The sequence below is a fragment of the Pelecanus crispus genome, chromosome 13, assembly GCF_030463565.1.
Source record: "Pelecanus crispus isolate bPelCri1 chromosome 13, bPelCri1.pri, whole genome shotgun sequence".
NCBI classification, from domain to species: domain Eukaryota; kingdom Metazoa; phylum Chordata; class Aves; order Pelecaniformes; family Pelecanidae; genus Pelecanus; species Pelecanus crispus.
The window spans coordinates 18,591,845-18,618,558 of NC_134655.1; the positions used below are offsets into that span (position 1 = coordinate 18,591,845).

Sequence of the window (26,714 nt, forward strand, 5' to 3'; positions counted from 1 at the left end):
AGCAACTCATATTCTAAATTGCAACCAGCTAGAAGCTATACGGAAAACCTTTTAATCAGTCTCTGTGCTGGATACTTACATCGTTGTCTTGTACAACAAATGTTGCAAAAAGGCTGGGCCCAGCATTAGGTACAAAAATACTGGTTTTAGAGTAAGATAGTGGGTTTAGATACATTTAACACTGACATATTCAGAACGAGATTCATTTTTACCAAGAAGATTTTCTGAGAAGGGCATTCAGCCAGACGGGACTGTTTCCTCTGGGGGATAGAAAACCTGTAGTTAAAGGATTGGATTTTAATACCACCAACGTTAAACTGCACCAAAAGTGAATTGGGGCCAAAATAATTATTCACATCACACACTGCTGGGCAGTTATAGATCGCTGTATTTACATTTTGCCAGGATAAGCAATGCCTTCTGAGAAATATAAACCTCTGCTTCTTTTACCCTTGCATCATTGATGAATACAATTCTTGTCATTGCTCACTGACATAGCGAACATGCATCTTCTCGTCCCTCCATGTACATTTACCTTGCTGTCTCTCCCTTGCACTAAGTAAAAAGCCCTCGACATTTAGGACTCAATGTTCTGTTTCCTAGCACGCTGCATCAATAAACTAACGACACTTCCGTCAGTCTCTCTTGTGGTCAATTCTGCCTCCTCAAGAGACGTCCATAAAACTGACTATTTCTCTCCACTGTACCTAACTCAGCCTCACTAGTTCACAAAATGATCCTGGAGAGGGAGAAAGAGAAAACAGTTATATTGCCAAAGACTGTCACCTTGTAGAAAAAGAAACACAGGAAGCTATATGGATGAGAACTCCACCATACCAAGAACCTCATTCAGTTCTGCGCCTCAGGTAATAGCCATTTGTCAAAGAGCAGAGATAAGTGCAGTACGTTTTTAAAGTATATACTAACATACAGGACTTCTTTGGGGTGGAGTCTACCTGTATGAGTGAAGATGGCTGCTTCCATGAAAATTATGAGGACCTAGTCTCACTGTTTCAGTTTGCTGAATTTGGTTTCTTTAGAAAATTCTCCCTCACATTCTGTTGGATGTTCCTTGCTTTTCCAGTCTGAAAATGTGTAGTGCAGATGTTAATTGATAACTTCAATTTTCTGCTCTGTAAAGGGCAACCACCACAGTGGCAGCTGAAATTATGTGGAGAGAGACAAACTAACTGAAAGAATACTGGATGAAACACATGGTGAAAGCAAAAGATTTCAGAATTTGCTCCACAGGTGGGGAAAAAAAAAAAAAAATCTAAAGTTCAACAGAAACCTTTTGGTTTACATTAGGCATCAGATCCTACCTGATCTTTCACATCTGCTCCTTTTTAGACTCAGGCACCTGCAACTGATCCTCCATGAAAGAAATCTGATTAAAATCATAATGAAAGAAAATTATGACTGTGTTGGTACTGGATTGTACCAAAATTGCAGGCTATGTCTTTGTTAGGAGCAAATGCTTTACTGTGTACAAAAACTAGTATACTTTGTAAGGAAAGTAACTTCTACTTTTTATATAATTAGGTTCCTTAATTATGTATTACAGGTACTACACTAAAAATATAGTTTTGCTGACACAGCAGAATTTACATGAAAGGCTACCCCTGCTTACCTACATCAGTAGGGACTGACATCTCTCATGTACCTTGATCAATGACATACGCTAGTTGGAACTGGCAGGGTACACCTCTCCTCAAATGTAACAGTGCTCATCAATCTGGTTCAAAACGAAAGCCAATAATGGTGAAATTATTGAGCAACAACAAAAACCTGGTTAGGTGAATAATCCTAGTAGTAAGCAATATCTAAGACTAATGTTGGCATAACTCTTCTACCAGGTATTTCAATAATATGCATAAATAGATTTTATTCAAAGGCCAAAATTTTCTAACAGCCCAACCAAACCAAAGACATCTAAGATAGCGTTCAACAGATGCATTTTTATTACATTCTAAGTTCTGTTTACTTTACATATAGTGTGATAAATTTTATTTCACAAGAAATTTTGCTTGACCCTCAGATTTGAGTCTCTGTAGCTCATAGATAAGTAGCTGCAAGTCTGAATCGCTTGTTGGACAACACAAGGGAACAGATCAAGAGACCTTTTATCTACTATGTCGGTTCTTTGCCAAATGCAGGAATCAAGACCACTCAAGATTTTACAGGGCAAAACGCATTGCGAGCTCAAGGCAAACACAGTAACTAAATGAATGGGAAAAGACAAGACTTCCCTGATACAGTTCACTGAAACCCATAAAAAATGAAGTTTATCCTTTTTAAATTGTTCCTTTGTGTAAAAGGGATTATACCGCCTATGATTTAGTGCTTCTTTGAATGGTTGCTGCTGTATAAGTAAGATTACAGAAATTGAATGATTTAGGAAGAAAATACACGGACAGATGCAAAAAGCCCCCAAAAGCACCTGAAATAGTTTTTGCTGAATTATTTAGCATAGCTATGTTCTTGCCCCCTTTTGTAACTTGTTTCTACTCCAGTTTGTGATTATCATATTCATGAAAAATTCCAGTTTAAAAAGCACTAGGTCACCTCACTTCAGCATGTACAGAAGTCTTACAATACATAAGTATTTCAGTGGCAAAGCAGTTGCTCCTGTTCCCACATTTTAAAAAGTTAGATATCTAATTCCACCTTATATTTAAGAAACATCCTTTAAATTAAATTTAGCTTTACATATTGTAAAGTGGGGTTAGAGAAACCTTTTTTCTAAGCTATGCCTGCTTGTTTATGACATTTAAGTGATTCCTTAAGATACTGTTGGTGTATGGTCCACTTTACAGAGATGTGGGCTGAATTTTGTTAGTGAAGTGCCGTCGCAGTAATGCCTAAAGATGACCACCAAATCTCAGCAGGCAAGAAAATAATGGTTCTTATTTTAAAAATGCCATTTACACAGTTGGAACCCAGTTCTGGCTGGCTGAGCGAATTCCCCCACATTGGCACCTTTCTCAGGCTGTGCCACAGTATTAACCTTATGGACAAACATGCTGGCGCTTTCTACTGCAAACTGAAGGATGAGAGCTGAGCAACACCTTGTGTTAGATGATAAAACTAACCATATGCTGCGAGTTTGCTCCTTTTCTTCCTTAATATAGCAGACTCTCTCTCTCTGTGCTACCAATTTCCCTGTTTTTTCTTTGAGGCATTTACGTGTTTTCATTACTTTCTGAAACACCAGCTTTCACAAATCACTTTATAACACTATTTTATATGTATTTTGCACTTCCTCATTATTTCTTTCCTATCCTTTCTGGCATTATTCATTATACCAAATGTTGCTTTCCAGTGTAAATCATGAAGTTCCTTGAGATATTTTTTACCAGTGTGATTGAGAGCTGAGACTGACAGCTGATTATCACCGTTCCGCTTCCTTTTTTTGTCGATCCTTCGCTATTAAAAAGTCAGATGTTTGTCTCCCACTCACTTCAACTCGAGATAGCTCTTTTCTGCCAACGTATACTTTGAATATCCAGTTGGGCAGGAATGCTATAATAAAGTAATTATTAAGTTATGTTGTTGTGAATGACTGCAGATTATTCCTTTTTGTTAAGTGACTGTACTGTGCAAACATAATGTAGATGATGCAAAAGGCATTTCCATTATGTTTAGTTAAATTCTTGGTAGCTAGATACTTGGAAATATTTTCTCCCAAACAGAATCCATGCCCAGTTTTGTGATAAAGAACTTACAAAATAATTTTTAACCACCTGATATCACAATTGAGCTTACCTTTAAGCTTCAGAATATTAATATTGAAATGCAGGGAACCAGCTACTTTTAGGAACTAATGAGATGAAAAAATTTATGTCATAAACCAACACATATACTATCAGCATATAAAGGGCATTAAAGAAAGCAACAAATTTCAATAAACTCATACAATTGATATTATCCATTTTTTTAACCAATGTAATCATGCTCCAAGAATCAAAACTTTAATATAAAGTTAAATATTTATGTGGGCACTTGCAGATGGTTTGGGGAAATTTTTTATATGAAGAAACTTTACTTCTGATGGAGAACTTATCTTTCATTAAAATTATAGGTATGGATAACTATAATTTGACATATAGATGGGGAATGATTCTGAAGTCCACAGAAAAGCTGCCATGTAATCCATTCAGTTTCCGAGTATCAGCCTGAAATCAGCAGAGCCAGGCTTACTCTGCATAACCTACACAGCGGCATCCAGATGATTGACTACAGTACACATAAACATTACAATAATACGTTAGGTAACTGCTCTAATAATACTAAACTGAAGAGCAGTTTGGATGTCTGGCTTGGCATATTAACCAGACCTAAAGATCCAAATATGAACTAATTAAGGCTCTCTATAAATTATACATTTTGTATCTTATCACTACCTAACAACAATTGATGTGCTTTTGTGTCTATTAGCTCTTGAAGTAGGGTTTTGTTTCCCCTAACACCTGCATTTTAGCTTCTGGTACCAGTAGGTCATAAGAAGCTATAAATTACCCTCATTACCTTAATAATCACCAGACTGCTGAATAAGCTCCATTCCATCATAACATAATCACATTCCAGCATCTGCATCAGGCTTTAAGACTTCCTACTGCTTATGAGGAATAGTGGTCTGAGTCAATCAATACAGAAAGCATTAACATTGTGCAACGTATTGTATATGCGATAGAGACACTTGCTTATCATTACAGCAGCAATACCTCAGTGATACTTATGTATCTAAAGTGAATCAATACAAATTTTTGCTTCAAATAACACATGCAGGTCGTAAAAACAAAATGTGGTGGTTGTATTTCATCTGAGTACATCACTATTTTCAGTATTTTTTTCTTTCCACTGCAGGTCACTGTTCAGAATTGTACAGGTGTTAGCGCTGAGGGAATGTAAATGGCTTTGCAGACTAACTACAGAAATCTGCTAACGTCTGAGCGAGGAGAGGGAAGACAGAATGAATTTGTACCAATTTACCTAGTCAACGCAAGGAAAAATTTCTCTGCCAACCTTTCAAAAATCAAGCTGGTAACAGCATAATCTTGTGCAAGTTTTGCTAATCTATCTTTAAAGGTGATGAAATTAAAGTCTGAGTCTAAGCTACTTCCTCTAGGTTAGTAGTTGGGCTAAGAACAGAATCAAAGAACCACCACCACCAGCTTTATGCCGTATCTGTACACAGGGTTCTTGTACTGCACAGAATTCCTCCACATCGTTCAAATGCAACGAAAAATGACCTCTTTAATTTCTCTTAAATTGTTCTTAACCCTGACAGCGCAGAGAAAGCTGAAACATGTAAATAAGCTGCTACACCAACGCCTGCCTGAGCCTGCAGCGTAAAACTGTGACTTCGAGGAAGCAACAGCTCCGTGCTTCCCAGGCAGCGTCCAAGACAGCGGAGAGCATTCCCTCCCCCTGCTTCATCTTCCTGCCCTGCTGGGAACTGGCCCACAGCAGCATCTCGCTTTCTAAAATTCTTTTCCAAGACCTGCCAATCAAAACGCAGCGCGCGCCTCCCGCAGCGCTCCGCAGGCAGGTACCAGGAGTTCCCAGAGCGCAGCCCGATGAGCACAGATCTCTGCGCAAGGCGCTCCCGCTCCCGCAGCCGCCCAGAGCTCAAGCCAATCTGCGACGTCTGAGTGGCTGCGGTTTGGGTCTTCGCTTGGGTAACACCGGGTTAAAGAGTGAAAACTACAACAGAAGAATAGAAGAGTCACTGTTATACTGATGTGGATCTTTCCACATCCTTCTCACTCACTAGTTGTCTATTTTTTCCCCCAAGGGTTTCTCAGCTATAATAATTCAATGCCAGCTTTTTCTGCTTTTCATTTGATGCTGAGATGTTTTACATAAAAAAAAATTCTGAAAAAAATGAAAACTAAAAGGACACAGCTCAAAGCATTTCAAATGATCTCTGACTACTTCCTGGGAAAAAAAGAAGGAGGAGAAAAGAAAAAAAAAAAAAGATGAGCATTATCACCGCTGTAGAAACTGTCTAACCCCACCAGTTTACACTTTTCGATCTTACGCTTTTCATAAACAGGGAGTAAAATACTTATTTAGACCTAATGATGCCATGACTACTAACTTATATTGCAACACTACTACTACTACAACTAAGCTTAATTCCTAAGTGGCAACAGTATCCTGCGATGAACTAAAACCTCTAAGGAAAAAACAAACAAACAAACAAAACCCCCACAATCTCAATCATTATCGCTTTATTTTCATGCTTCAAAAATCTTCGCAAAAAAAGGCTATTCACTGGGCAGACTGCTTGGGACAGTGTAAGTTCCTTTCTTCCCCCATAAATAACACATTGGCAGACTTCTGCAGCTAGGCAGCCTGTAAGCCTAAGCTTAATTTCTTAGCAGTCAAGAATTTGAGCACAACTCTGGACAGTAAAATGCAATGGAGAACAAAATACACAGCAATATACCCAGCTGAAATGTAAGAACCCTCCTAGTTTTAACTTGTTTATGCTTTCTGAAATAAAAATGTTTTTACTGATGTTTGCAAGTGCATCTTCTCCTAAGAAGATGCTATGACTCTTTCAAGACCCGTCACAAAATAAGCTATATAAAATATTGTGTTACTCAACTCTAGATACTATTTGAAACTCATTATATCTTGCTCAAATTAGTGTTCACTGGAATTAAAACTAGAGCTTATTGGTAGATATTTTAATTAGTTTTAGGTAAAATACACATTACACTTACACATACATTGCCTATGATTAAATTACATCTTTCTTGACTTAAGAGAATTTTGAAATATTTCTGGAAGCACAATTTTCATTTTGCCATCCTATGCTACCACAGCTTTCAAAATCCCCCAATCTCCATTAAAGTATAACAGACCAATTTCAAAATCTATTACGCACAGTGCCAAACGCATGTAGGCAAATCTGCCTCTCCTGTTTTTCTGTTTGGTTTTAGCACTACTCACGACATGTAGTGCAAATGCCTTTTTGCAGATTTGTCATTACTTCTTGCCTTTTTAATCTCATTTCTCTTCATGGCAGTGAATTCAGTCATTGAATTCTCATTATTTTTGTTTAGTCTGTATTTTTTTTAATCTGCAAATACTCCTGTTCTTTAAGTTGACTGATGCTGTACCAGTTAAGTAAAAGAACTTTACTTGAATAGGTATGGAATCAAGCCGTGGTGCATTTAAGATGTTACTTCTTTAAATTTACAACTTTATTCACAGTTTATAATATATATACCTTTGGTTAGCACTTGTTTTTGTCTCCTCAAATTAATCCTTTTCCCTTTTTACTACTCCGGCAGATAAAGGATGCTTGAGAAAGTGTGATCATTAACAATTTCTTCCACAAATGGAAGTCTTCTGAGCCACTTCAGAGTATCTGCATCACCAAAGTGCTAGAACAGTAACAGCCTGACATGAATCTCTAATGCCACTGAATTGCCAGTCCGGTAATTATTCACCAAGTCATCCTTGCACTCTCAAAGACTGGTTAAAAACATACATTTCCGAATGTTGCAGGAGTAACTTCTACAGGTCAGAGGCCTGGGTACATGGGGTTGGTGTAATGTCTGTGAAGAATTAGAATTAGTTTACACCGGATCTGACCAATTCCTTATCTGGACCAGGTCTTATTTCTTTATTTCCTTTTTTTTTTTTTTTTTTTCTTAAGGACCCAGGCACTTTAAAAAGCAGATAAGCACTCACAGCGCTTTTCAGTCATCGGTGCCTCACAGATAATTTGCCCCTTAAGACTCAGAGATCAATTATTTCAATGGAAGAAAGTTGGGCACATTGCCCTTCTACAAATCTGTCCTGAAGACCTGGCTCTACGAGCACCTCTACAGCCACACACTGCGGGCTGACGCAAGCCTGCTCTGCACCTGCCCTGAGCAGGCAGGGTGAGGGCCAGCTGGAATCAAAAAGCTCTGTGGTTTTGTTAGCGTGGAGCCTGAGATAATATCCTCTGCCTGTCAGAGGGGTCTCTTACATTGGCCTCGTTACTACACTAACACAAATAAACAGCTTTCAGCATCTCGTGAATTTAAGTGGACTAAATTAGTGTTTGCTCACAGCCTATAGGCAAAAAAAAAAAATCCCCTTGGAATTTGGGATTTTTCTTCTTAATCTTAGTTTCACATCTATTGAAAAGGATTAATTACAACCATTAAGTACTCATCAAATAATTCTGAGCAAATCAATTGAATGTTTTTATAATTTTACTACAGCCCATTAATATTGACTTCCTTAAAAAAATGTAGAAAGGCTAATTTTGAGATGATGACTGGAAGAAGTAGAAGAGGGGAGGAGTATAGCTCAAATTTACAGAAAGTACCCCAATGTAAGAAAGGAGTCTGTCTATGTGGCAGAGCAGCATAACTTGCTATCAATCTGAAGTTCACATACAGGATTTGTTAAGCATGTGAGGAAGCAACAGAAATAATTACCATTGAGAAAGGTATTAAGGTACCTGCCACTTGTTTCAGGACAAATTCTGCCTGCCAGTCTCCCAAAGGCAAAAATATCTGAGAGGATGATGGGAATCCCAGACTCCCACACTAGAAAGTCAAGAACATTTACCTAAAAATAAGGAACAAGAATACGGTATATGTAGGACACCATTCCTACATTGTTCTTAATCAGGACAATCATAGCATTTACATTTATAGCGGGCACTTAGAAGTTTTAACTTTTTTTTAAATTAATCCCATAAGAAAATTAACCTCTACTGCTTCACCATATATCAAATAGTGCATTCTAACTGTAGTTCAGTTCATTAAAAATAAAATGGTGCCTTCAACCATCCCTTGGCATATCTTTTCCACATATAAAAAGTTACTTAAGGAGTGTTGTATCAACACGGCTGATCATACTAATCAGAATTCCATTCAGTTAGAATCTTAAGTACTTACTGCAGAAATTCAATGCTCTCTCTCTACATACTGTTGTGCAGTTCAGTCCGTTATGGTGACATCATTAAGTTGTTTAAGACGCAATGTACAGTTCTGAAGGTAAAAGTCTGCCAAGTTTCTATTTCATTAAGACCATTTTCTGACCGAGTGAAGGAAATAATTTGGAAAACACCAACAATAGTTGTCTGCCTGACTATGTGTCTGTCGTTAAAAGTCTATACTGGAATCCAGCCACCTAAAATAAATATGAACCCATGTAATTTGTTTAGTGATTCCCTTTTATTGTTATTTTTGTAAAAATAAAATGGTATCACCATGATTTGATGTTGGGTTTTTTTAATTATGTGCTTTTTTTGGATTATTTTGTTTTTAAAGTCCTCCTCCATTGGAAAAGGCATCTTTTCCGCCAAATTCAAGTCAAATATACTTGACACCTCAGAGAAAAAAAAAACCCAGAGATCCATAAAATGTCAGTAAGCTAAAATGGAAAGTAATTTCAACATGATAATTTTATATAACAAAAACAGATTTTGAGGTGATGGTACTCAATAGGTAATAATCATTATAAACAAGTAAAACATTGGCGCACCTAGCAAAATCATGTTATGTATATCTTTATTACATTTTTCAGAATACATGGATTAACAATGGCCAGGCTGTGATTTCATCAAATTCCTATTTTAAACATTACATACAAACACAGAGCTGTTTAAAAAATAGAAATGCATGAGTTTTGTCACCTTTTTTTTTTCTTTTTCTTTTTTTTTTTTTTTTTGGCATCAGGAGTCATATGACTTCCAAAAGGGAAACCAAATGGTGCATGATAGCAGACTGACTAAACTGTAAGAGATTATTGTTCACATTCTGTGGCATATGTATCACCTCAAACAGTGCTAAAAGAAGCACTACAAGAACAAATCTTTCTCCTTTAACGTTCTTCTAATGACATCAGTGGGTGCTGAGTGACAGCTTGCAGGACTGCGGAATTCACAGGCTTACACAACTCCCTTTCTCGTGCACAAAAGCAATGTGTGATCTGAAATAGAGACACCTGAAGCTGAGGGATTTGGCTTTATCTGCTTTGATTTTTTTTTTGTTTTATTTATTTACATTTTGTGTGCATGCGTGGGCGTGTGCATAGATACTGCAGAAGAAGAGATGTAGAGGTTTCTTACAATACTTATTTTAAAATGAGTAACTTGCAAATACAGTATGGCACATAAGAGGTGGGCTTTACGTTGCTTTATCGCTTAGCATTTGTTACGCCTGACCTCTCAGCAATTTGAAGGCAAACATTAAAGTATAATTCAGCCAAGCCTTTGTTTAATGGATAAGAAGCAATTTACATATATAGGTAAGTTTGCTCCTACATAACTATTACCAGCTTCAAATATTTCCCAGCTATATCGTTCTCAATATAGGAAGTACCAAATTCACCCATCAAAGCAGGATTTGCCTGAGGGATGCAAAAGCCAATCATTGCAAAGTTTTCTTAATGAAAGCTATAGGAGGATTTCCAGAGCCAAACCTAAAACTCAGCCAGATTCTCAGAGTTTTGCAAACCATTTGTGTATTGTGGGGTGGATTTAAAGTAGGTCACTGACAAATTGTGGTTTGGATAGAAACCATGAAAACATTATGTTTTTTACAGCATTTGTCTGAGGTAGTACATATACCACACACAAAAATGCAAAAATATACAGATATTCATAACTATTTGCATACTACAGAAGGGAACTATGGGAACGCTTGCATTTGTATCTGAATTTTCAAGAAAGAACAGATAATTTGAGATAACATTTTTCATATTGACCACGGTTGTCTAAAACCAGAACAAATTATGTAACAGTATTTCTGGGAATACTTCCTGAAGCTGTTTGTCAATGCCCTCTGAGGCACTAATTTTGTTTTGGCTTTAGCATCATCAGTTCATAATATGATTAACACTTAAACTAAACATCACTTATGTGCTGGGAAAGGATATTTGTTGAATCACAAACAAACATACCTGACAAACTGTGCTGCGCTTTTTTTCTCAGTAAACTGCATAAAACTTGAGCAAAAAATGTCTAGTGTCTTTACATTGCTGATCTGTACAGCCAGTAGTTAAGCAACAGAGTTGTATATTTGTATATGATTTAAACATTTCATTCCCATGTCAATTACAAATTTAGTTCAATTCATTGCAAATTTGGTTCAATTCATTGCAAAGGTAAGATTATCTTCCTCTTAAATAAACTAAGAAATGTAAACAGTGTAACATCATTAAAAAAAATGTCTTCGGTACTTGTAACTGGTAAAATGTGAATGCAAACAGATGTGCTGGTATATTGTTAACGTAATGTCTCAGAGGACATATAGTGAAACATAATTAGCAAGAAATTTATATATGAACCCTCCAGCGATTTTCTTTCTGGGATTACTCTGAATACAAATATAATTTAACTGATATATTTCATTTTTTAAAATTAGAAAATAAGGCAAGTGCATTTCTGAAAAAGGTGCTACTCTTCTACACTTCTAGATAAACATGTGACACCTCTGAAAATTAGATCAATAATAAAAACATTAAAAATATCTGCAATTTAATATAGACTGAAAAACTATCAAAAGACAAAGTGACCAGCATCAATTTCAGAAAATATTTTAGACTTCATAAATACGAGCACCCTATATTTACATAAATTATCTTCTAAACTAGTTTTCCTTTGAAAGACACTTTTGTTCTAACAGATATGTCCATTAAATTATAGAAATGTTTCAAATACGAAAAAAATAGTAGTAAAATAGAAGCATCAGATGATGTTATTTTGGATTTGCTTTTTTTTTTTTTCTCCTAAGATTTGGTTCTTGAAAATCTGTAGTCAGCTTTCACAGAGCTTTAAAAAAAATATAACCCATGGAAATGAAAAACTCGTGCACTAATAATTACTGCTACAGTATAAAGATTCTGTTGTGAGCTTTTGAGTTTTCACATACAAAGATTATACCAATACTTGTAAATCCCAGCAAAATGCTCATTTTAAAATTTGAATTCTAATACACTGTTGATTGTAGTACAAATTTATATAGACATTATGAACCTAATCCTTTTAAACTGGCTTTGTACATTAAGCACATGTTTATAACTGCAAATTTAATAGTTCCATTTTAAAAAGTTATGCTTCAATACAAGGTTGATGTTGACCTTACATGAAACAGGATGTCACTCTTTGTATCTCTTACTGATAAACAGGGAGACAGAATCCTGTTGCATGCATTTTTTTTTTCCTGAAGTACCATACAACTCTTTAGTTTGTTACTAAAAACACAAAAAAACCCAAACAGTTTAGGAAGAGTATCAGTTGACAGCACACATTTCACTAGGCTTCAGTTTTATTCCTATGTTTAGAGATATAGCAACAGGGAAAACCCCTGCTTCCTTTGAAGACTTTTTTTAAAAAATTATTTCCATACTAGATTGAAAAGGAGCTGTATCTTTCCTTACAATAATGGGATATTGATCACTGTAGTTTGAAATTGTGAGAATTTATCCCAAACCAGTCAGATAGTCTTAAGAATATCTTGCCAGAGAAGCAAAAAGAATCTACTGTACAAAGATGCTTGGCTCAAGCAGTAGTGCAAAGTTACACTGCCCCAGTATCAAATGCTCCTCTAGAGCTAGCAGTTTGTGCACAGAAAACAATGTGACACCTTACCTTCCAAATATTCTTTATATAACATTAAAAAAAAAAGTTCTCCGTAACACCAGGCAATAACAGTATTCATAATAATTCATCCATCAGTGAAAAGCAATAATAATTTGAGAACAAGTGCTATCTACTACATAGTATCCTGGTTTTTTAAATATCATAGCTGAGCAACATGAGTAGTTCCACTGGAACTCCCACTTAAAATCCTCCATCCCATCCAGATAAGTAATGAACCTTTAGTAAAAAGGATGGTGAAGACTGACCTGAACACCGAACAGACTGTACATTCAACTAGAGTCTGGGGAGAAAAGGGAACTATATTTCCCACTGAGTGGCAGAACATACACAGTGTCAGCTACTAAACTGACTGCTCACCTGAGGTACTGCAGTGCAAGGGGCCTGTATACAAAGTAGAATGGGAGGAGCTTCCCGAAAAATCAGTCTGCTGCAATCATTGATCACTGCTATATAGTGCTCCAGGTAGAAAATTTGTTCTTAGCTGCTAAACCCTCAGCACTAAAATCCACCAGTAGAGATCCCGCTACATATTTTACCTGAGAAACAGAGGAAAAACTCAGAGGCAGTTCTGAATAACTTCATAATGTAGCTTGTCTCTAAAAGCCTACACAAAGGTATTTTTAGCATAATTAAAATAGGACAATCATATTTTTCCCCAAATATCTTTATAAAGAATATATAAGTGCATAATTAGAAAAATCCCTCCTTAGATACAGTTAAAAACAGATCCTGCCCTTGATATCATTTAATTTTGGTAAAATCCTATGCTCTGTTTTATTCAAAATTTATTCAAAATTTTTTTAGCAGTGATAAGTAACTATACATTGTCACATCACCAAAAGCGTAGATATGTGGTATATCCTACTTGCAGCCAAAATAGCTGAATCCACCAGGCTTTACACTGAGATAAGATTTTCAGCAACCTGACTGGGGCTATGTGTTGCTTTTTTATGGTTACAAAAAAGATTCTGATAATGTAGACCAGCTCATCTCTGAATTTATTGACACACCATTTTATTATTTTTTTCCTTTCACGTCCAAATGAGAACTGCAAATGGAATCCACAGCTGTATTCTTTCAACAAATTTGTATTTTCTTACCCATATAAAACATAACCCCAACTCCTTTCATGTAAGTTGCCAGCTTTAAATAAAAAAAAAAGGGGGGAAGGAAGAAAAAAAGAAAGAACATAAGAAAATAAGATAGATATCCTACTGTTTAACACTGTTTACAGATCTTGGTAGTTGGGGTAATAAGATACAGTATGTGGATTATTTAGCAATAGGTTTTAAAAGATGTAATATTTATACACCTTTTCATGTAATCAATACCAGTATTCCTTTACGATCATTGCCAATTTGTACGATAAACTCTTTTCAAAGTATATCCATTTAATTGTAAATAAAACAATTCACTAATTCTTTGGCATCAGAAGAATCATACAGCTGCAATTGTTCCATTGTGGCGAGAACGAGACCTTTCCAAAGTTACTCGTCTGTTATCTGTAAAACAAAGAGAGGAAAAAACAAATCACGGTAAGATTTGAAACATGGATAACGCAATGTCAAGAGGTTTTCAAACAGCCCTGAAAGTAATTTCAAATTATATGTAAATAAGTAACTAGGAGACTGGATCAGAGAAGTTTCACACTGCAGCTGCCAGACTGAGTTCAAGAGTTCTGCAATCAGCAATAAATTACTTTCTTGATCAGAGAAGCTGGGTGATAAAAGCATCAGGAGAATCCTGAAACACAGTCCCCTTGGAAACAGCAAACAATAACTAAAATTCTGGGTACAAGTCTTATTTAATAAACAATTTATGCACAGAAGGTCTGGAAAAATACATTTCAAGTTTCATGAGAATGTACTGACCAGCGTGGTGGTGAAAAGCCTACTAGTATACAAGCCTACAGGTATAAAAGCGCTAACACTGTTCCCTATAATTTGGTACAGAGTTAAAAATAGAACAGTTAAATCAGCCACTTCCTAAGCAGTTCCTGATTGTGCAATGTGAACAACTTTTAGTATAAAATATTACACAGTAATTATTGCAATGAATAATAAATATATCTCTATCACAGGAAAACAATCGTGAAGTCCCAGCCACATTCCTAAATGCCTTTAAAATAAAATTTTAAAGCGATGAATATACACATGCACACACACAAAAAGGGGCAGAAAATTAACCCCCACTTAGTTTTCTGGAGTTTTTGATCTTTCTTTTTTTAGATGTGGCCCTGCCACGCAATTTCCCCCCCCGACTGCTTGCTTTTGACCTAGCCTTTTCTATTCTCTCCTGCCACGCTCAGGTTGCGGCTCCTTGTTTGCATCAGCACAGTATCTACATTGCCACAGCGTCAGGGTGCCCCAATATACGGCTAGAACTCTACGTAGTACTGGAACATTGTCAACCAACAGTCACTTCGGAAGCGAAAAAGTCTGACAGACAAACTGCAGGCAAGCCGGTTTCTCCGCTTTGTTCCAAATGAGCCGATTTTGCGCTGTCTCCACAGCGCAGCAGAGTGGAAAAGCATGCGTTACCGGTACTGCGGGGGGAGTGCCAAGCTGGGGCCGAGGCAGAACGTTCAGGCGTAAAGCACGAGACCCCAACACACCCGACGGGTAGAAATACATTCTCTGAAAAAGGGACTGACTGAATCGCCGTGTTGCAGAGAGCAGGGGAGAAGCCGGAGCAGAGCCCCATCTGGGATGTCACCAGCGTGCATAAACACCTGAAGGCAGGGTGCGCAGAGGCCGGAGCCAGGCTCTCTTCAGTGGTGCCCAGCTAGAGGAGCAGGGGCAATGGGCACAACCTCAAACACGGGAGGTTACTTCTGAACATCAGGAAACACTTTTTCACTGCGAGGGTGACTGAGCGCTGGACTAGGTTGCCCGGGGAGGTTGTGGAGTCTCCCTCCTTAGAGATAGTCAAAAAACTGTCTACACACAGTCCTGGGCCCCTGGGTCTAGGAGACCCTGCTCGAGCGGTGGGGTGGACAAGATGATTTCCAGAAGCCCCTTCCAATCTCAACCATTTTGTGATTCTGTTCTAAGCTAACAAAGCCAGAAATGGTCCAAGCACATTAAATAAGGTTCTGGAGAAGACAAGGAAAGTAATCTCTGTGATCTGTTTCTGGACAACGAACAGAGAATGCCTGTGGAGACTGCATGGGCTCTGCAAAATCAACCTTCCTTTTCCCTGTTCAATGAAAGTGTCTCCAATGCCACAGGGAATTAACGGCTCCTTTAGCAAGATTATTAGTTCTTTTTATAGTTCTGCCTTGCCTCCTTTTCCTAATGAATCTATCCATGCATAAAGTATTCAAATTACCCTAAGTCAATCTGTTTTGCATGGGAATAAATCTCTACACTGGTTGCAGTGTCACTAGGCACTGGAAATTAAAGCACAAAAACACTATCTAAAACCCAAGAAAGAGAGTCATCAGCCAAAATGTGCTGCTGTTCCTCTGTAACAGTGAATAGTAGAGAATCCAGTGATACTTGCTCTCAGTGGGGAGACGTGCCTTCACCAGTAGACTACTTCTTGATATAACTTCAAGATTGTCAACTGTACAGGTTAAAAATAGATTAAGAGAATCTAAGAACTGTTGATTTCTTTATACTTGTTTTTTCAGATTTTTCTCTTTTCTAGGTTTTTTTTTGTTTGGTTGGTTGTTTGGTTGGTTGTTTCCCCATCACGGTAGAGAGAAACATTTTCTGCAAATGACAGTTCAGATTCTGTAATTGCACAACTGAGCTGGAACTTAAATAAAACCCAAACAAAATTGCAAAAACCAGAAGCATTATCATTTCCTTCTTCAGCTAATGACAAACAAAGTATTTTCCCAAGTATTAGAAGTAACCTGTTCTTTTAAATTACTTCCAGTTTTTAAATGTAAGTAATTATATTTTCTAGAGACAGGAATACAAAATCTGAAAGATTCAAGAGAGACTGGAAAGAACCACAAGGTTCTTATAACCAAGGAAACCGGGATACAATAATTCGGTTATTACCAGTAAGAAACAATGTCAACATTTGCAAGAGCTTTTTCTGCAAAGTTTTGAGTGCTTTATAGTGAGTCTTACTAAAACAAAGGCAAGTAGGATATAAACTGGACTTTGATACAATTTTCAGCTCACTACAAAAAAGGGATCGGAGGATTAGATTTAGTTACTATCAACATGGAAGCTTTAACGTATCTGAAAATTTTGCAGGTTAATACAAAGCATTTTTTGTTCTTTACAAAGACCTATTTTATTCAACAGTGAATCTACAAGCAACCTTGTGTGGGTGCATATTTACATCTGGTTAAAAAAAGAAGCATTAGTATGTGTACATACATACACACACATAAATTACTAATTTCTTCACTAGATGTAAAATGTACTTGTATATGTATAAACATATCCATTAGGTTAAAACAAAGGGTTTCATATTAGGATCTGAAACTTGATTGGGCTGGTATTTCAGTGACTAAAGCAAAAATTTTTAATTTTTAAATTTTTAAATAAAACTGGCTTATTAACATGACTATGGCTATTCTAACATAAAACTACATATAATGTCAATAAATGGTAAACTATTCACTTGTATTGCCGGGGGTGGGGAGGGAAAATAAAAGGCCATGGCAGTACCTGGAAGTATTTAAAATTCAGCAAAAAATCATTGCTAAATGCTCAGGTGTACACTTTAGCAGCATGTAAAATGACTAGAAAACATGGAAATAGTTGCTGTCTGTATCAATAATGCCTTCTGGGTAACCCATCTACCCATGTAGATGAAAACTTTGTTTCTTACTTCAATGTTAGGAGCCCATCTCTTTTAAAAGTAGGCCATTTAAGAAGCATCCGCAATGCTCATATTACAGACATTATAATCTGTCCCAGAAATGAACACATGACCTTAAAAGTGGTGTCTCAATCAGCTGAACAGACCAGTAGCAGTAAAAGGTAGAGGAATGAAGGATTAAAATGGAAAACAAAGCGTATTTTTATACCATAAGATAATCTTCATCTTTTAGATAGCTGCATCAAATTCAAATGAAGTAAATGTACAATTAAATACTGAGAAATCAAATCAGTAGTTCCTTTTTAGTATATATAATACTGGAATGTAATCTTGACCACATAAACTTTACACCTCCACTGGAAGAAATATATGGATTTTGTTATAATAACAATTACTTGCTCAAGTCTTCTTGCACTCAATATAGTACTGAGATGGGAATAAATAATATCTATGACATACAAGATATTTGTAGAGGTGCTTTTGATACATACACATCATTCACCACGTAATATGAATCTACTGATGTTAAAAAAAAAAAAAAAAAAAAAAAAGCAAAGCCACAACAAGCTTAGTGTATAAGTACAATAAATATATGCCATGAAGTCAACAACAACAACAAAAAATCTAACCAGTTATTTTTAGACAATGTATTTTCATTTTATGGAATTTGAAAACTTCACCCTTAAGACATTCTCCCTCATAGTCTGTAAAGCATTAGAAATTACAATCAATTAAAAATACATCGGTAGGGGAGAAGAAAATATTTTTGCAAAAACTGTACTCTGCAAAATGTATTTTTCCTTTCCTTAATGCTCCTTCATTAGTTCTGTTATTAAAAGAGAAGTCTCAATAGCTGCAACAGATTTATTAACTCAGTGGCTTGTTATCAATATAAAACTAAGTTGTATTAGGAGAAAAGTAAATGATATTTTGCAGAACTTCAATACTAAGATTAAGTCACTTTTCCATTTTGCTTTCTTCTTACCCATTCTTCCAGGTAGTAATTTGTGCTCTGCTAATTATAAACCTTACTTTTTATGAGCAATCAATGCTAGTAATAATATAGATGTTGTGCAATCGAACGGACTAGTCATGAGACTGAGATATCTGATAATAGAAAAAGACAGAGGCTACAAAACCATACCTCAAAGGTACGCAATTGGAATTTGTATTGTCCTGTAACAACCACAAAAAAAGTTCTCTCTTTGACATGTCTTTTATTAAAATTATAAATGTATTTGAAACTGCTACCTTGGGCTTGGTACCTTAGTTGACTAACTCCCCAGGATTAAATATTTTTTCTTCCAGTCACTTAAAGCATTAGAAGTATTTCTTTATGCCTTAATTACAGCAGGCAATTCAAACAGTAGGCTGATTTTGAAGACTTATTTCCCTGCAGACTTTCCTAGCATGCTCATCAGTAGACTAAGTTCCTCCCAAATGTAAGTAACTGCAGCACCCCTAGATCAGCATCAAAAACCCACCACCACCAAACCCCCCAAACCACACAAAAACCTCACAAAACCATCAACCAAACATGACTGGCGCTGGTAACTAGTTTTCACCCCTTTTTTTAAAACAAAAGGTTGAAACATTAATCTGTGTGCAGAAGACAAAGCAACTAAATGTTGTAGGAAAAGGGGCTAAAAAGACCACTGGGGTTTTCAAGAACGAGTACTACCAGAACTATTTTGCCTTCTTCAAAGACAGTGGTCACAGGACCCTCATACCTGAACAACACGTATCTTAAATAATGCCTTAGTTAATAGATGTTATGTTGATCACATTAATAAGAGCCTAAAATAATGCCAAAATGTTGAATCTGGGAAAGGGGTCGTGTACAGCATTGGGTGCTCAGCTAGCAACTGTTGTGCTGGAGCACATGCTGGAGGGCATGAGCCTCGGTAGGGAGAACTCCGAAATGCTAATTTATTTAAAAAGCTCCCACCACTAATTTGCCAAATCACTACATTTTTTTCCTTTTTTTTTTTCCTGTTGTTTCCCTCCTGACTAACCACCCCAAGGTGCAAGAATTAACCTTCCCATAGCTGACAATAATAAAAGGTGTTTAATGCTCAGAGAAAAGTGCCAGCTTGAGTCGATTTGAAAATGACCATATGAAGAAGGCAGAACACTCAGCAATGAATAAAATATTTAAAATTTCATCTTTCTGAAATAATTTTGACTATGCAAAAGATGCAGAAATGCATGTTGTAAGGAAATTTGTAGGGCCTATGCCTTTGGGAATCAAAGTATTTACATCAAATATTTATTCATTCATTCATGTAAAATTTTGTTCAATAGGAAATCCTACTGAAATACATCTTGTTTTCAGAGCAACCCAAGGGAAAATACTCATACAATTCCAGGTACTTCAGCAAGCACCACAAACATATGTAGCATGGGAAGCAACCAGAAGAACAAGATAATTTCCTATAAGTATGGAATGATTACACAAAAAATGAGTAAGCTGGTCATTTAAAAATGTTTTAATGGATAAACTGTCACAACAGATAATAATTCCAAGGAGCAAACACTGCATCTGTGATACTGACGATGTTAGTATTTTTTCTTTAGAAAAAGGTGGAAATCTGAATTTTACAAGTGTCACTTTTTTTCTGACAGAGACAACTAAATATTTTCTGTATAGTGTCACTGATTAAAAGTGGGACAAGTTCAAATAAATGTAAATCACTTTAGCATCTAGTTTTCTCCTTGAACCATCTATGGAGAGCGAAAACTGAAGCCAAGTTACAACGTCAGTTGATGTAACAGCGTATTATCCATTGCTTTAAAGAGCAACCCATGACAAGAATTAACTTCATTAATATTTTTCTTTATTGACTGCATGCACCTTCATCAGCTTAGCTTAGCAACAATGAAAGGCTGGAAATTGGAATTGATAGAACATAAGACAGAAGCAGAATTGATATATTGTAAGACAGCAGGGAAGCCCATCAATCTCCAGCACCTCTTTAACAGCTACAGCTGAACACTGTTCTCTATATTGCCTGGCCTGTACCTATGACATTATTAGAGAATACCAACTGAGAAATAAGCTAGTCAAGGAAATTAAAAGCTTCACAACTGTTGTTGGTGTCTAGAACAAAATCCTTTTGAGAAACAGCACCTTGAGAGAAAATGGCTCTCCTAACCTCGGTTCTGTTAAGATTCAGTCCATCTCTGAGATCTGATTTCAAACTGATCTTTCAAAATGTGTGGCCTATATAAAAAAAAACCAGCAATGAGGTAAAAATCAGTTATGGGAGAAATGCAGCCAAAATAACACTTCAGAAAGAACTCTCTGAAATAGACAGCACTTTCCAAAAGATCTTTATTGCAAATAGATGAAACAAGCAAATAAAACACTTTTCTGAGTTGAGGGAAACTATACATTTAATATGTTTTCTTTTAATCTTTTAGTTTTTTAAACACTCTTATTTCAACCTCAACAGGCACCTTACACATGCCTGGCAAAATCTGAACCAGACCCTTTATAACAATCACACTGGGTCATTTTACATTCATTCAGATTTGATATTTTTGTAACCGAAAATGAGAAAAGATCAAGTGATACGACATCCCTGTTCTCAGCTTTCTTTTCCTAAACAGAATCTCAAATTCTTGACAATCAAACTTAAATGACAGCTAAAATGGTTATTTTAGCATGAATTTCAAAGAAAACATTGAGATTTTGAGCAAACCTTGTAGCTGTGAGGTCAAATTCCATAAAGCCTGTGTTATTTTGGTTGAGGTCAAACCCCAGACTTTCATGTGAAAGCTGAGTGATAACCTGAACATATACACAGTATATGTTGTTATGATGGAGAAAAAGAAACTCACTCTCAGGCCAAAGAAATAGCGGGGGCATGGGGTGGTGGGGTGTGTGTTTGTTTTGAGTTTTTTTTTTCTTTAAAGCCCTTAAAACCAGATAGCTCATATAAACAGCCCAAACACATTAATTATAAAGGTATCATGTGTTGATCTTATAATAATTTAAAAACTATGTTCTTGACCTGGTTAGTGGGATGTTTGCCGATATATTGATACATAAGAAAAGGTGTTGCAGAGTAGGAAAAGGTGTTAGAAGCAATAAAGAGGAAGAAAAGGGGTCTGTGTAGCTATTAAGAAGATTTCTAGGATAGGAAGAAAAAGCATTAAGAACTGTAACAGACTGGAGAGGACATCTCTCAAGACCAAAGGGCTCCTCAGAAAAAAGCAGACACACACAGCCTCCGAGTTACCTGCAGAAGTCAGAAGTGCCAAAAGTACCATCATAACATAGTAAGCCTTACGGTAAGACAGATTTGCATCTAGATACGTATAGCGTTTTAAAATATTTGCTTCCAAAGTGTTAGTCATTTAGGTAACACACAGTACCTTCACTTTAAGAAGGATCCCAGACCAGCCTATGTGCGCAATTTCTCAAAGGTGGATGTTTGGATTCTTTTTAACTTGCTACATAAAAGCTGTTAATATCCAGAAGCACTGTAGTACAGAGCCAGGTCTAAAATACAGAGAGCTAAAGGATTTAAGTCCTGACACAAAGGGGTTTCACTCAGATTAGAAAGGAACAAGGCCACGTCTAATCTTACTGCTGCCACGCAGACCTAGCTTGCAGGGCACCATTAACTGTGGCCTTTGAGTTGTATGAAAATGCAGAACATCAGTGGGAAAAGCATTTATTTATGTTCTACGTGTTATACATGCTTTAAAAATGAATAATGTGAGAAGTTTTAATGTTAAATGGCATGTGTGATGACATTTACTAGCTCAGCGTAATCCAGCTGTGACCACAGTCAATACAGTACAGGAACGCAATAAAAGCAACACTTTTGCAACCAAAATCTAGGATGTTGACCATGTGTATCACAATTCCATTAAGCAAATGAATACTTGTCCTATTTAGAGATGAAGAAAATCTAATAAAGTTAAGTATTTATAGAATAAAAATGGATTTGTAAACCGTGTTTTCAAGTAATCTGTTCAAAATAAATTTTACTATTGCTTACTCCAGGCCTTAAAGATTTAAAAAATAAAAAAATCAAACCAAAACCAAAACCAAAAACTTGGCCCAATAAGCTAAGATTCCTCAAACCTTTAAATGATCTATTTAATATTTTAATTTGACTTTGCTTTCTTTGTTAATAGTACCACTTAGGATATGCATTGAAAGCTCTTCCGCAAGAGTTGCAAGGGAAAAGCCTTACTTTGAGACAACACATGCCTGCCTCAGGGGTTACAAGACAAATCAATCTATTTTTCTCCCTTCCTCCAAGGGTAATTGGCCTTTAAAATTACAGAGGAAAATAGGCCTTCATGTCAGTACAATGCAGACACATATACAGCCATTTTCCATTTCTTTTTCAGTTTGAATTCTCAGCTGAGAACTAAACTTATAAAGGTGGGAAAATAAAAAGAAGATGAAGAGGAACGATTGCATCAGTTCAAATCCTCTCCAATAACAAGCAGCACTGTGACCAGCATTTGAGTCTGGAATTTACTGAAACTTGCTACGAATAGCTGTCGTTTTCCTAGTCAGTATTTTTTTGTTTGTGATAAAATTTATTTGAATTTTTGTGACAGCCTGCACCACCGGCATTCATAGAGATTTGTCACAAATTTTACTTAAACTGAGAAGCTATAATTATTGCTTCATTTCTCATACAATCTCACAAAATAATGCTGATTTTTACCTCATCCTTATGAACTTGCCTTTTTCAAGCAGCAATCATGGCTATGAGTATCCCTCGAATCCTTATGCTGTACCACACACACAATCACGTAAAAACACAGAGTTCCAGACTTTGAATACTGTTAAATTGTATACAGTAAATTTTAACTTGGCTAATAAATTGTTTCAAAGCAGCGAAACTCAGACGATAGCCTTCATATTTTTCTGACTGCTATTAAATGTGATTTGTAATACATTACTCATATGACACCTTTAGTAAGAAATTCTGACGTGAAAATATTTTCCAGTGCATAAAGATGCGTAATCAGATACTGATACACAAAAACAACAACAACAAAGTTGAAAAAAGTCAAAACAACCCAGTCTTTTAAAAACAGTACTAAAATTCCCTTGAAACAGAGTATTGAAAGTGTACCACTAAACCTTTAATGTGAACTTGCTCACTGGGAGTGTGTATACAGGTGTAAAGCAATTATTAGATTTGATATCTGAATGAGCTCAGGTTCCCATTAGAGCTTGAATGCTTCAATGACCCTATTATTTTCCTTCCAATGCTCCCAGACCTGATCAACTTAATTATTCTGACTAGTGAAACATTTAGGACGTGAGTGTACGATTTGTTTTAAACCAAATGAGACAACTGGAAGTACTTCATAAAATAACACAACAAAGAACAAGATATGTGATGTGTCAAATCCTGTAAGGTCAGGTCTAAGTAACAGTAACAAAGAAACACAAAAAGAGATACACTGCAATAGAATTACATTTATTCAGATATTTTCCCTTGAGCTTCTAATTTGTAACCTTTATTGCATCTCATGTACAGTGCAAAAGGTGTATCTTATGAATCAGAAGGGCGAAACAAATTTCAGAGAGTAAAGAAGCTAGGTTTGCTTCAGTAAGGAAAAAACTCAAACCTGGAAACAGAGAATGTGTCTCCCCTATCATGACTACACACACACTTTTAGCAGCTGTCCAAAAGTAAAATTAGATCCTCTAATAAAAAATATTTCATGTCAGAAAGGACAGATTTGGTGATGTAAAAGATGTGTTTCCCTATTTTAATTGTACCTACTATTTTTCTGTTAAGAAAAAGCGCAAAAAGATGTATTCACATTTTGAACAGATTTGGTCTGATGGTAATAAACCATACTCTTCATAAATAATGTAATTTAAAATGGCTTCCAAAATGTCCTATTCCCAGCTCCCCTATTAACACTACTTCTCCTACCATTTGTATTTGCTTTGAAAATAAGTTGACTGTAAGGTTACGAACAGGACAAAGAAATAAAGACAGTAATAGGTTCTGAACTTCAAGTATACAAGCAGCCATAAAGTTAGCATGTTCTCATCCGAATGCATTTGTCCTTAAAAAGAATCAAAGTGACATCAGAGTGGTCCCCTTGCCCCTTGCCTCCTTTCACTAATGATACGTAATGGCTGCTGAGCCTGCAATAAACGTGCCTGTGTCCAGCTAGATTGCCATCATTTTACAATCTAATCTGATACATTTAAGAAAGAAGAAAGTCGCGAGAGACCGGCACCAGCCTGTGCTGAAGGCGCTTCTTGACATCAGCCTTCACTTCGCACTTCAAATGGAAGCATTCGATTTGACAAAACATACAGAAAGTCAAGAAAGAAGGCTCTTTACCTCTTCTCCAAAACTGCCTGATAGAAGTCAATACCAATTCCTTTATAAAGTTACAATCAAAACCTGCCAGAGGAAAGTCAAAGGGGAAGCTTTCTAGCTATTCCTTACAATATTTTATTAAAGAGTGGCATAAGAACACGTTTGCCTCAGTAGCGTCACCCCCACCTCCACTTCTCATTTTTACCGGTTAGCAGTTTAAATACTGGGAGTTACATCTCCCATGCACAGATGCTTTATCCTTTGCATAGAACATGAAAGTAATGAACTCAAAGATAGGGAAAAAAGAGAAAGCTCTCTTTTGTGAAGGAATTTCTTTCAGGAGTTGGATAGCACTCCTGAAAAGTAAGTATTTCCTGATGTTTCCTGTAAACTGGCTACCATCATTTTTCTCCATACCCAGACAATTGACAGCCCTTGTCAAAAGCAAACAATTTTCCTTGTAGCCTGCAAAAGTCTGTCTCCTGTATTTTTTATGCATCAGACACAAATTGCCTTTATATATATATATAAAAATAAGTCTGCAATAACTTGTAGTTTACATGTAAAATGAAACATTTTAAATAATACAATAAAGGCAGACTATCCATAATTATTTTTTGATTAAATAAAATATCAGCATTTTTTATTCATGGCTAGGTTAACATTTACAATTCAGCATTTTGCATTATTTAAATGGAATTGAATATGCTATGAGAAAACTTAAAACTACATCACTCCTGTATGACCGGCTGGCACAGGCTGTAGTCTTCCGTGCCCACCTACACCTTCATGGCATGACATTAAAGAAAAGCTCCTGTCTGAGCCTGGCAAGACGATCTCATCACTACCTGCTACTTCTCTACACACCCCAACTGAGAATAACTAGATACTGCATGTGACTTTTATTATAAATTATTTGCAACGAAGGCATATACTGGTTATGTGAAAGTGAAACTGTTGCCTATTAAAAGAATTCATCCAAGAAAGCAATTCAGACTATACATGACAGACTCTGAGGTAAAATATAGTAATGTTTAGGAACTTACGAGCCGAATTTCTTTCTTGGCTGAGCACAGGCAACTCCTTTGTGATTCAACGTGAGGCCTCGGTGCTCACAGAAGGTAGAGTTTGACCCTTTATGTTCATATAAAGAATAAAAGTATAGAAGCAGTTAATGCTGCGAGAGGGCAACAAGTTTTCATTAAAGAACTCACTAGAGTTTCTCTTTATTAGTACTTGTATCTGAGGAGTGTCATTTTTTAAGGCTTCCTGTGCTACTTCAGTAACAACTCTCTCAGATTAACAGAACCCCAAAATTAACATCCGATCACTCCATAACCCTGATCTATTCTGCTTGCAAAACCCGCCCGTGTATCCCTTCACCATCAGTACAGCGCCTTCTGACATCCAGCAAGGACCTCAAAAGAAGAAGGGCAGGGGCAGCGTGTGATTACAGCACATGCCTCTTACTCAGACGGTTCCTAAGAACCTGCGAGTATTTTAGGACTGCCTGAACAGCCCTTTTGCAAAGACCAAGGGGACAACGATGTTTAGGTGTACTACTATTGTCTGCTTTTTAAAAACAGGTTTAAAAACTCCAGGGCCTTTTAAGACCATACACCAAAATATTACTTCCAAATGAGTCTGACTACCTAAATGAATCCTTATTTAGAAAAAAAGATTGCAATTATGTAAATAGCGGCATAACTGTTCCAGAAGCAAAATACCTATATACACGTAACTTCTTTCTGAGGTCAAGCTTTTCTACCTTCCCCAGATGCGTAACTACAAACCTTTCTTTTACTAAACACTGAGCTGTGACAGTGCTGACAGCCTGTTTTATGCATTATGAAAAGGGCCCTAAAGAATGTTATCATCTGTACTGAAAGCAAGACCAGGTCTGGCTTGATAGACACTAAGGAACACATCCTATTAGTGACAAGAACATGTAGCAATTTCTCAATGCAAGTTCCAGA

The 26,714-nt window shown here is 36.5% G+C and overlaps 1 protein-coding gene across 1 annotated transcript in view; it reads right to left on the reverse strand.

Moving 5' to 3' along the window:
• Positions 1-12,804: 12,804 nt before the first annotated feature.
• The window catches only part of DIAPH2 (diaphanous related formin 2), a 249,543-nt gene continuing 235,633 nt past the window's right edge, over positions 12,805-26,714 (reverse strand). Inside the window, exons 29-30 of the mRNA XM_075720412.1 lie at positions 14,069-14,127; positions 12,805-13,768 (exon numbers count right to left, since the gene is read on the reverse strand). Coding sequence (XP_075576527.1) covers positions 13,703-13,768; positions 14,069-14,127 — 125 coding nt within the window. The 3' untranslated portion in view covers positions 12,805-13,702. The remainder of the gene's footprint in view (positions 13,769-14,068; positions 14,128-26,714) is intronic.